This window comes from Silurus meridionalis, chromosome 29 (genome assembly GCF_014805685.1).
Source record: "Silurus meridionalis isolate SWU-2019-XX chromosome 29, ASM1480568v1, whole genome shotgun sequence".
Classification (NCBI taxonomy): Eukaryota; Metazoa; Chordata; class Actinopteri; order Siluriformes; family Siluridae; genus Silurus; species Silurus meridionalis.
The window spans coordinates 5,513,587-5,526,147 of record NC_060912.1 but is presented as its reverse complement, the minus strand read 5'-3'; the positions used below and the strand labels follow the sequence as shown (position 1 = coordinate 5,526,147).

Below are 12,561 nucleotides of genomic sequence, written 5' to 3'. Positions count from 1 at the left end.
CTCACAAATGCGCTTCTGGAAGAATTGTCCAAAATTCCCATTAACACACTCCTTAACCTTGTGGAAAGCCTTCACAGAAGAGTTGAAACTGTTATAACTGTAAAATCATATTAAACCCTATGTATTAAGAATCAGATTTTACTCAAGTTTATGGGAAGGCAGACGAGCGAATAATTTTTGCAATATGGAGTATATCAAGTTCGTGATGTTGCTGGCTGTTTGGTGGACCTGCTTTGTGGACGCGGAGGGAACGGCAGTGAGCGGCCGTGACGCGGCGCTCTGAGGCGGAGGGATCCAGAAACGGCACAAGCTCTTTATTTTCAGCAGGACTCGCTCCTGTTTCAGAGCGCTCTCTTCTCTTCTCTCCTCTTCTCTCCCTTCCTTTCTTTATTTCACCTTCTCTTCTTCTCACTTACACTAATACAACACAAACAAGCCGGTCTGCTCTTGTGTAACGCCATTCCCTCCATGAGCTTCATCTGTTCGATATAAGGAATGGGTTATTTATTTAAGTGATAGATTTTTTTTTTCAACATCTGCTTCTCTCTGAAGGTTTTTTATCTCCTCCTTCAGGACACGACATCCTTTTCTCAGCAAATTGATTTCTGTTAAACTGAAACCCACGCCTGATCACCGCCTGAAATGGGGGTAAGATTTAGTTCTGTCTTATTTTTCTATTTTCGTTGTTTAAACGCGCACGTAATTATTTGTTTGTTTGTGTATTTATTTCTCAAGAATTACAGGTTATTCTGTATCTTATTCTGTATCCTATTCTGATGCGTCGGCTCTTCCACGCCCTTTTCTTACCGCACGGGGGGGAAAAAAAAAAGAAAAGTGCAACCTCTTTAAATAATTCCAGAAAATCTCAAAGACAATTTAACATCAGCACTGGGGGGGTCACATCGAGATTTAATATAATTAAACCCTTTTGTATTGTGGTGACATGCAAAGAACAAAGAAAAGCAAGAATGGAGATATTTCTGGAGGGTCTCCGCCTGATTGCGTCAATCCTGTGCGTGCAAATGTGCGGCTTTGCTCTGATGCGTCGCGGTGATGCGGTTAAAGAGGGGGAAAAAAATCTAGAAGCCCACCAGTTTGCCTAAATTTCTTCAGTTTATCCATTTTCCTCAAGCAAAAACACCAGCCGCATATCAGCCCAGCATTATTTAGATCTAGGCACAAAACAAAATATGATTTAATCTTTTTATTTTATTTTATTTTATTTTTTTGCTTTTATTTCTCACTAGGTGTGTGTGTGTGTGTGTGTGTGAAGAAAAGGCACAGGGTGGTCCATGAAATTTAATAAGTGTAGAGGAATGTTTACGGTGTATTTGCATGATGAAGATGATAAACAGTACATGTCTTCTAGACTCTTCTGGAAAATGGCGCAGTACTATGAGAGATATACAGAGCAGTAAAAACTGCAGAGAAACATCTGAGGTTTGGTTTCACAGCACAGCGCCTTCTTCTGAGGAATGTCTAATTCATACATGATGATGCGCACTGGATTTTGCGACGCACCAATAAATGAGCAGGAGGTGCTTCAAGATGGATGCTGCAGCAGATTTATCCGGACCAATGATTCAGGAGGTTTATTACACAGCTTAGGCCTTCAGTAATTTTTATGCCTTATTATTTTTTCCATCGACTGGGTGGACCAGACTTCTAACTGTCCGAATGTATGTGTATGTCATAAAATGGTGTTCATTTATTAATTCAACCCCGACAGAAGCATGTGTCTGGTACTGCTGAAGGTCGGGTAGCAGATGCGTCACATCTTCTTTTCTTTTTTTTGGGGAATGTAAGCGAAGGAGAAAGAAGGCGGCAAAGGGAGGGGGGAAGATGGAGATGCTGTGACCTTCAGGCAGGTTCACCCTGTGGGTATCAGAGGATAGAGCGTGCAGGGACAGCGTGAGGAAGGAGAATCCGGCTCTGACACAGCAGGGGACGTAGCCAATCAGAAAGCTCCCAGAAACAATGGGCGTAGCCACAGATGATATTTAAGAAGCACAGTGACACGCAGCTCCAGGGAAAATTCGCACGTTCGTGGTCATGATAGTAATAAATTATAGCAGTTTGTGTTCTTTGACCAGATTGACTTTACCTCATGTCCTATACAAATAGAGATTTTGACTAGTAATAATGATGTCATGACTGAAGTTGAAACGTGTAAAATGCTCCACTTCAAGATTTCTGCTTTTAATTACTGACTATTTGAATCTAAATTGAAAATATCTGCACACTAATTATGATTAATGTTCTTTAAATATCAATTTAAAATCTTTCAATCTATCTATCTATCCAGCTATGAATAACTATGTTACAGTATAGTTATAGTGTTAATGCCAGGGCGGTCTTAATCATTCTCAAGCATTTTAATGGAGTTTTCTGCATGTGCATGCATATTTAATAGCCTGTGCCTTCAAATACATGTAATTCTCAAGGCAAGTACAGTGCATTATAAAATATTATTTGGACATTATATTTATAATGTTTAGAGCAGAATGTAATTTTAGAGATCTTGAATGGTTCTCACTAGTCAGATTATAAATGCATATTATGTATTAAAGTCACAAAATGTTACACATGCAAAATATTTACATCTTTTTTATACAGTGTTCTAAACACTAAATTTGACGCTCATGGTAAATGCAACAATAGTTTTCAGACAGCAAATTAAATTGATTAATGGTAGTTCATATTATTGAGTAAGATTTTATACTGATTTATTTTTACTTGGGAATGTTGGCACACACAGACACACACACACACAAACACAAACACACACAGTCATGTAAATGCTGTAGCTTGTTTAATTGTGTTCATTTCACCAAAAAAGCAACGTCATTCAGACCTGCCTTTCCGTTTTGAGTTTTGTGGAATTTTATCATACAAGGAAAAGCATGTGGTGCCTTAGCTTTTAAATACACTATTTAAATAATATATAAAAAAATGGGATAATTAGAAAATTTGGGTTGAAATAGGTTTTACCCTGGAGGGCCACTCCACTGTTACAGCTAGAATCATACCAGGGAAGTCTTGACAGATGGTCAGATTTTTTTGCTTCCAGAAGATATCGACCTTTATTATCAGTCAACAAAAGCCGGAGTTGGTCTACAGAGCGACTGACTCTCCAGACACAATCCAACTTTATTTATACCTGGACCACAAATGCATCCTATCTATACATCCCAAGTCTCCATCCATACATTGTTCACCCAACATTTGTGGCTCATTTGGGCCCCCCTCTTATACATACAATGGTGGCTCCCCAATGTCTATGTGCACAAACACACACACACACACACACACACACACACACAACAAACTATATTATTTCATGCATAGATACCCCACATTGTACATTCCTGTATGCACAAATCAGAAATATATTTTTAATAGAAGCTACAAAGACATTGAATATGCATATTTGATTAACTGTATTCTTTCACAGTTTAGGACACACACACACACACACACACACACGCACACACACACACACACACACACACACACACACAATAAACATGGCTTAATAGATCAAGTTTTATGCCTGTGTTTAAAGACGTTTCTTTAGTATAAAACAGCAACAACTAAGAAACAGTATAGATATATTATATATTACATCAAGAATAGATTGTCTGAAGCAATACATGAAAAGTATTTCATACAATTTTATTAATTTGTATTAAGGCTATAAAAATAAACAGGTTTATTCAGACTGATATTAAGACATTAAATGACACAGGATTAAACTTCCCAGCACATGTGACAGAACAGATATGTTCAGGTAGAACCTGCTTGGCAAACTTACATAAGAAACAAAGATCCTCCCACTTTTACAGCTTTCAACAGACTATACACATTAGGAATGTGCAGATTGAGTGCAAATTTTCTTCTTTACTTTAACACCATGACATTGTCTTTACATGTTTCCAAAGCATTTCACAGATTTTAGCACAGCTCTTGCATTAAATTAGTTTTAGACAGCACAGATCTTGCTTTAAATTAGCACACCACTCACTTTTAATAAAAAAAACTCCTATGGTGAGGAAGAATGAATCATCAGCACATGGTAAAGCTGGGCCCATATATCAGAAGCCTGCCTACTCTATTCATTACCATAGATGAGCTCATCGACCATTTGTGTGTGTGTGTGTAAAAGGAAATGAAATGTATACAGGGTTCAAGGAAAGAGGTTGGGTTACTGTGTCTCAATAAATAAAATAAAATAAAAAATTCCTGATTGATGTAATTACGCAGCTCGCAGACATACACAAAACAATTGCACTTCTTTCTTAGGTTTGTGTTAGTGTGTATAGCAGGATGTAGGACTAGCTTATTATTATCATTATTATATTTTATATATGCTGTTAATTTTCAGAAACATATTGAGAATGGTGTTTAGCATGAGTAGGGACTGGTAGCTCAGTGGTTAAGGTGCTGGGATACCAATCGGACGGTTGGGGGTTCAAGCCCCGGTATTGCCAAGCTGCCATTCTTAGGCCCTTGAGCAAGACCCTTAACCCTCCATTCTCCAGGGGGGCTGTATTATGGCTGAGCTCTGACCCCGATATGTAAAGAGCAGATTTCACTGTGCTGTAATGTGTATGTGACAAATAAAGGCTTTTCTAATTTATACTATCTTGAGTCGGTAGTCCTGGATAATATTTTGCTGAATGAACTGGACTTACTGTACTTTTTCTTAATTTGTCCCTCAGTATGGACGGTCAGACAGCTACCGTGTGGCAACCACACAGGATAATGATGAGAAGCAGTCTCCCAAAAAGAAGGGAGCGAAAGATCTTGATGACCTGAAGAAGGAGGTGCCACTGGTAAGACCAAAACATACACGATGAATTATTCACAATCAACCTCTTACCTTAGCTTCATTAACCAACAGAATTACATGTGGTCTCAGGTACATTGTGTAATCTGTGTTGAATTGCATGTGAATAAGAACATGATTTTTGTTGTTTAAAAATGACACCCACACGCATGCACACACATTTCCACATAATTACATATTAGTTATTCCTGAGGTCAAACTTGGTGCTCAGTGGCACTTCACAGAATATTTCTATACAATGGCTGCTGTCAAACTGTTGGTGGCAACTCAAATTTAGTACTAGTAATCATTATTTAATGTAACAAAGATTTATTAGTACATGGCAGGATATTTATGTGTAGAACTGAAATAGAACGTATTGATATCAAACTGAGAATCATGCTCACAGTACAATTGCTAAAAAACAGACACAGTTATAAATTCCTGTAGGCAATCAAAGGTCAAAGCAATAAGCAACAGTAGAAAATGCACAAGTGATTGGGTGCAGGTAGACATTGGGGTTCAGATAACCACGGAGAAGAATTGCTGTATACATTAATTCATTACCAAGATCACAGGGGGACACTCATGGTGTAACAACACAGGGGCAGATACAGTTTATACAAAGATGTTTTCACCTGTTTTCAGGTATAATTATATGGAAAGCATCATACTGTGAATTAAATTAGCATGCCAAGTTTAATAACAGAGTCAAAAAAAAAAACCACTCAAATTGAATTTCTCTGCTTACATATGCATTTAAGTGATAATAGTGAATGTGGCTAGTTACATATTCTATTTCATGTACTAAACCTTAAGCATAAGTAGCTATATGTTCAAAGGTGTGTGCACCTCTAACCATCACACCATATGTTTTTCTTCCCTAAAGTTTGAAGTGCACAAGTGCATGGTATGTCTTATTAAAGATATGGTTATTTGGCTAACACCTACAACCCACAGAACACCACTGAGATAAGCCCTAAAATCAACCCCACTGCACACCATTGGGATCAACTGGAACTTGAGACTTTTCAACATCCAACATCAGTGCTTAATCTCACTAATTTTCTTGTAGCTGAATGAACACTTATCCCCATAGCCAAGCCTTCAAACCTTAGCAGAAAAGATTGGAACCTATTATATCAAGACAGGTTGAATGAATCTGGATTGAGATGTGATGGTCTGCTGTGCAGACTTTTTGATATATAGTGTTTGTTCCTCGGTGTAATTAGTACCTTCCTAAACATCCCTTTTCTCTTTCTTATTCTCACCTGTGTCTGTAATAATTATTTCTTTCTCTATCTATATTTTAGACAGAGCATAAGATGTCAATTGAGGAAGTTTGCCGGAAATACAACACTGACATTGTGCAGGTAATATATGGGAGCAAAACCAAACATTTTATTCAGCAGCAAAAACGCCATGTGCAGTTACACAATTCATGTTCAGTGTGATGGCACACATCCCTTAAGCGAAACAGTAGTATTTCATAATCAAATCAGTCTGTGTAACATAGGAGGAAATTGGTAAAAATAACAAAACATGGTCTAACCTAATTTCCTATTTTGTTTAAACAGTAATATAATTAAATTTAAATAATGCTCTTTTGTCTTTTTATCTTCCAATAATACACAGATACACACAGATTATATGTCATAGCATTACCACTTATATGGTAGCATGCTCTGAAAACATGTCATTGTGACTTAGTCATGTTTGAGAGCCTGTAACTGATGCATATATATTTTACTGTTTAATAGAGGAATATACAGACAAATTGAAAAACAGGAAACATGTGAAGGGCAGGTTATATGAAAGCAATAATAGTTATGGAATCTAAGAACACTAAAGCCGTCAACCTGAAGAAGGAACAGGACATGAGAGGTCGTGACATCTGTCTAAAGCAAGAGAATGGCCTCCTTGGTCTCAGGAAGCAGCAGGATTTTGAAGGCCATCTCCCTTCAGAGCAATATACAAACAACAATAATTAGGTGATCTAAGACAGTGATCCCCAACCCCCGCCGCAGACCGGCACCGGTCTTTGGGTCAGTTGGTACCGGGCCGCACAGAAAGAATACATAACTTACATTATTTCCGTTTAATTTATCTGATTCTGAATGATGTTTTATTTTGGAAAATTACTGGATTCTCTCCGCCACATCTGTCTATGACTCACTCCCGATGCATGTTAAGATGCTCACCATGGTCACATGTCTTACCTACACCCGCTACCTTCTTAAAGGGGCTGCTCCAGCCGCTAACACATAATACATTACCGCTAAATGAAAACCCCCAAGCTAGCAAAATGAACAAAAACCAACACAGTGGATTCACCTTTATTATTCTATGTAGAAAATACCAGTTTATGGCGGTCGTATCATTTTATTTTGTTTTATTTATTTCCTGACATTAAACCGGTCTGTGGCGCAAAAAATGTTGTGATCTAAGAACACTAAAGAGGATAAAAGATGGTGAGTCATGGAATCTAAACATGGATCAATAGGCTTAATAATGTCAGATTAGTAAATACTAAACACTACAGGCAAAACACAAAAACACAAGGAGTTTAATTATACAAACTATTCAAGGGACAAACTGAATGCTTGTGTGTGTGATCAGGAAATACAAGGAAGAAAACTAATGACAAGACAAATGCCTGGAGGCATGACAAGAATGAAAAAATAAAAAAATTGTTATGCTTGCTGTGCGCTTGGTGTGAATGGGAAATAGGAATGTTGTAGGGGACAGGATGTAAATTAGAAACCATAAATTACAACATTTTATCTAATAGGTTCTGTCTATTGGAATCAATAAAACTTTGTATTTGAGTCCATTTGTCTTTTGAACGTAAAAAAAATTGCTATCTTCAAGAGTATGTTATGAAAGATGTCAAATATGAATTAAATATAACTATAGAGAAAGAATGATATTTATTGTTTTCAGTTTAGTGAATGATACACAGTGATGATCATCTTACACTCTTTTTTTTTCTATCAGGGTCTAACCAATGCTAAAGCAGCTGAGTATCTGGCTCGGGATGGACCAAACGCTCTCACTCCTCCACCTACTACCCCAGAGTGGGTTAAATTTTTTCGCCAGCTCTTTGGGGGCTTCTCTATCCTGCTTTGGATTGGAGCTATCCTCTGCTTCCTGGCCTATGCCATTCAGGCGGCCACAGAAGACGAACCAGCTGGAGACAATGTGAGGATACACCCAGATTAGTGGCATGAGAAAGCATGGATGAATTTAAGGAAGGCTATAGTTTAGACTAGATTAAGTGAATTTATAGATGAGGGCAAGAATAATATGTTAGCGTTAGGGATCCACTTTCTCTTGTTTCCACTGCATGCTCAGATTGATGCAAAGATGTATAGAAAAACAAGAAATCCCTCAAAATATTCAATTTATGGTCTTATGCATTTAATAATTTATAAAAAAATGATTTATATTTGCTTATCTCTCTAATAGTTGTACCTGGGGATCGTCCTATCCGCTGTGGTTATCATTACCGGCTGCTTCTCCTACTTCCAGGAGGCTAAGAGCTCAAAGATTATGGAGTCCTTCAAGAACATGGTCCCCCAGGTACTGATCATTGATAAATGATCATATTAAATTAATCATATTTTGTTTTTTCAATAAAATTTTTTGCAGTCAAAATGTTCTATCGTAAATTTCTTTAGCAAGCGTTGGTGATTCGTGAGGGTGAGAAGCTGCAGATTAATGCTGAGGAGGTGGTAGGTGGAGATTTGGTGGAGGTGAAAGGAGGAGACAGGATCCCTGCTGACCTAAGAATAATTTCTGCTCATGGCTGCAAGGTACATACACATACACACAGGTTGATTCATTTAAAATGGTCTATATAGAGTTATGGCCTATAAATATAATATTTTATTACTTAGACTATACTTTTCTTTTCATTATAATGTCATTTTGATGATACATTTTTATTATCTTGTCTTCCATTTGTTCATGTGCTGTTCTTTGTTAGTTCCATGGTATTTAATATTTTCTATATTATATTATTTTAGGTTGACAACTCCTCACTGACAGGAGAATCAGAGCCTCAAACCAGGTCGCCTGACTGCACCCATGACAACCCCCTGGAGACCCGCAACATTGCCTTCTTCTCAACCAACTGTGTGGAAGGTAGCGTTCTCCTAGCATCTGCCGTGTTCTTCCATCATCTGGATGTTTTTCTTTAATCTTTTCTGCAACTCTGCGTCATGCTGTGGTTTTGTTTTCATTCTGCTGTGAAATGGATGATGAGAAAAATATTGTCATGGCAACAAGCTCTCTCATTTCCTCTTCATGTAGTCGTGTCACAGCTGCTGACACAGTGTTGTTTTGGGTCTTTGTCTAAATCAAACCAAATTGCTACAAATTAAAGCATTAAAAAAACATGCGTATACCAGCAAAAATGGCTTAAAGGGAACAATATAGTTTCTATGGACTGATCAAAATAATGTATTTTTTTCACTGACAAAGTGATTTATCTTGTGATTTGTTTATTTGCATTTATTTAAAAAAACATCTTATGTTTTTATATATTGTGGCATATTTTCATTAAGATTCAGCGTATTCGTTATTTAAATTAAATGATAGCCTTAACTAGCAGATGAACTGATTAGATTTTGGAATTGAACCAAAATGGGTAAATGTCTAAATATCTTCAAAGAGTTTGATGCTTCAATTGTTTCCTTTACCATTATTAATTATTTAGATTATTGATTGTTGTGTGCTGATTTCTGGTTATTGACTATTGTAAATATTGGTTACATTAAAACACTTGAAACAAGTTGGCGAATTATATGTTTCTGTCTGTTATACAGGTACGGCACGTGGCATTGTGGTGTGCACTGGTGATCGAACTGTGATGGGTCGCATTGCTACACTGACCTCTGGCCTGGAGACAGGCAAAACTCCCATCGCCAAAGAGATTGAGCACTTTATCCAAATCATCACAGGCGTGGCTGTTTTCCTGGGAGTCACCTTCTTCATTCTGTCCATCATCTTGGGCTACTCTTGGCTGGAGGCCGTCATCTTTCTCATTGGCATCATTGTGGCAAATGTGCCTGAAGGGCTCCTTGCCACTGTCACTGTAAGAGTTTCTTAATGTTTTTGATTTATTAGGATTCCTCAGACATCTCTATGTCCATACAATTTTGTGTTCATGTGAGTGCGAGTGTGTATGTCTGTGTCTGTATGTGTCTTTAGGTCTTTGGCCAGTGGTTTTAACATTTACAGTTTATCATAGAATTTGTACACTTTTTATACCTAAATTAAGCTTTCCTACCTTTTCAGAGCAAAATCTTTTATTTAGACAAATTTGTGAACTGGCAGTTCAATGGGACCCAGACACACCCATCTACTGTCATGGAAAAATGCAGCCCAGAAGCTATACCTCCGACATGGAAACAATCCTATGCGAATCTGGGGTGCAGAAAAATCACAGCAGGTGCTCTGAACTGATGAGTCAAAATTTTAAATACAGTATTTGGCTGTAGCATGAGGCAGTTTGTTCACTGAAGGGCTTTAGAGCAGTGCAATAATACATGTCTGCAGGCAACAGTGAAACATGGTGGCAGTTCCTTGCCAGTTTGGGACTACAATTCTGCAAATGGAGTTGGATATTTGGTCAGGATTAATCATGTCCTCAATGCTGAGAAATTCAGGCAACTACTTATCTATCAGTACCAGCTGGGCGGTGTCTCATTGACCCCAAATTTATTTTGCAGCAGGATAACAACCCTAAACATACAGCCAGTATCAGTAAGACCTAAAATGTTAGAGATGAACAAGGAGTTTTACGTGAATTACGTGAAAGGGATTACATGAAGGGATAGAAGGGTTTGAGGCAGCCAACATCCTTAAAAGAACTGTGGTTAGTTTTCCAAGATGTTTGCAGCATCCTACCTGCTACGTTCCTTCACAAATTGTGTGCATATGCACATAGAAGAATTCATGCTAATTTGCAATTTGATCTGGATTTCTCTTTTCATTTTGTTTATTGATAAAAAATTAACTATTAACAACGTTTTTGAAAACATTCTTACTTACTTTACGTAATTGTGTGTGTGCGCGCGTATCAAGCATGTTTTCTATTCTCTATTTTAATTAATGAGTTTTTAACGTCTTTGGTCCTTTTTAATTGTGTCTAACAACTTTTTTTAACCTGTTTTCATACAGTGGGTGCTTTTTTATTTTTTTGTTGTTGGTGAATGCTCTGTTTCTGTTTTAGTTGTCTTTCATCCTGTGACAGTGTGTTTCTATGCCTGCATGTGTCTGTGTCAGAGTGTGTCTGTGATAGTGTGTGTCTGTGACAGCTCTGTAACTCTTTGTTGTCTCTTGTGGCTTTTTACAGTCTTTTCATCACTCTCTTTCTATAACTTTTGATGACTGTGACTTTCTCGCTGTCTTTTTGTGTTTTCTCTTTTTCTCTTGTCCTCATCTTTCAGACTCTCACTGTTGAAGGCCTCAGCCAGTGTGAAAAGCTGAAAAAGTATTCCACTTTGGGAAATGTAGTTTGCTTGAACAGGCTGATGGCAATGATTTATGAGAGAGTTGATACTTTTGCAGATGCGTGCTCGAGTTGTTGCATGGCGTGGCTGTGCCGGATTTGCCTGTGCTTGCTGACTGTGCTACAGATATACATGGTGCTTGAGCTGCACGTGTGCTGCACCAGTGCTCTGCTTCTCAGGGGCTTCAATCTTGAATGATCTGCAAGCGAACTGGAATGCACTGTATCAGCAAAATATCTGACAGAATTTTACTAACCATTATTCTCTGTGTTTTTCTCCATTTTCCTCTCATTTTCTACGTTCTCTTTAACCCCATAAACCTTTTACTGTCTCTCCAACTACTTTAATCTTTACTTTCTGTCTTTACCACTCTCTGCCCTTTCATCCTGTACCTGTACCACTCTCTTTCTCAATGTGTAGGTATGTCTGACCCTCACAGCTAAACGCATGGCCCGTAAGAACTGCCTGGTAAAGAACCTCGAAGCTGTTGAGACTTTGGGTTCCACTTCCACCATCTGCTCAGATAAGACTGGAACCCTAACACAGAACCGCATGACTGTTGCTCATATGTGGTTTGATAATCAGATCCATGAGGCCGACACTACTGAGGACCAGTCTGGTGAAATACTTTCTATTTTCGAAAGCTATACTTTTTAACGCCACTGATTTTATTAACGCGGTTAATGCAGTGCACATTTCTGTTCGACAATTTTGATTTAAAATATAAATAATAAATAAATAAGAGGTGAAATAAAAGATAAAAATAATAATAAACTTCAGCGAAAATGTTTTTTTTAATCACTGAACATTTGTTTTACTGATGTGCCAAGTCTCAAATCAAGCACCAAAATCCGGCATGATGCACATATCATTACATTGGTACGTGTTCAAGCAGTTCCATTTGGTTTTCTGATGATTTACACAATTTTAACACCATAATTACTTTAAAACATTTACAAGAGTATTTCGTGTTCATGCTCTATGTTGAGTATGGTTTCACTAATAATAAACACACATTTGCATAAAGCATCCATATTTGTCCATGACCATGTTGATTTAAAACAAATAAAAATGTGCGATAAAGTTGCGATTATTCAAAAGTTGACAATCATGACATTTCATTTCAACCAACTGACAGCCCTATAATATATATATACAGTTGTATGCAAAAGCTTAGGAACCCCTGACAACGTCCATGATATTCATTTATAAATA

The 12,561-nt window shown here is 37.6% G+C and overlaps 1 protein-coding gene across 1 annotated transcript in view; it reads left to right on the top strand.

Moving 5' to 3' along the window:
- Positions 1–302: 302 nt before the first annotated feature.
- Positions 303–12,561, top strand: part of atp1a3a (ATPase Na+/K+ transporting subunit alpha 3a) — a 31,920-nt gene continuing 19,661 nt past the window's right edge. Inside the window, exons 1-9 of the mRNA XM_046843688.1 lie at positions 303–648; positions 4,722–4,835; positions 6,142–6,201; positions 7,826–8,029; positions 8,297–8,410; positions 8,509–8,643; positions 8,857–8,974; positions 9,658–9,926; positions 11,767–11,965. Of these exons, the coding sequence (XP_046699644.1) occupies positions 643–648; positions 4,722–4,835; positions 6,142–6,201; positions 7,826–8,029; positions 8,297–8,410; positions 8,509–8,643; positions 8,857–8,974; positions 9,658–9,926; positions 11,767–11,965 (1,219 nt within the window). The 5' untranslated portion in view covers positions 303–642. The remainder of the gene's footprint in view (positions 649–4,721; positions 4,836–6,141; positions 6,202–7,825; positions 8,030–8,296; positions 8,411–8,508; positions 8,644–8,856; positions 8,975–9,657; positions 9,927–11,766; positions 11,966–12,561) is intronic.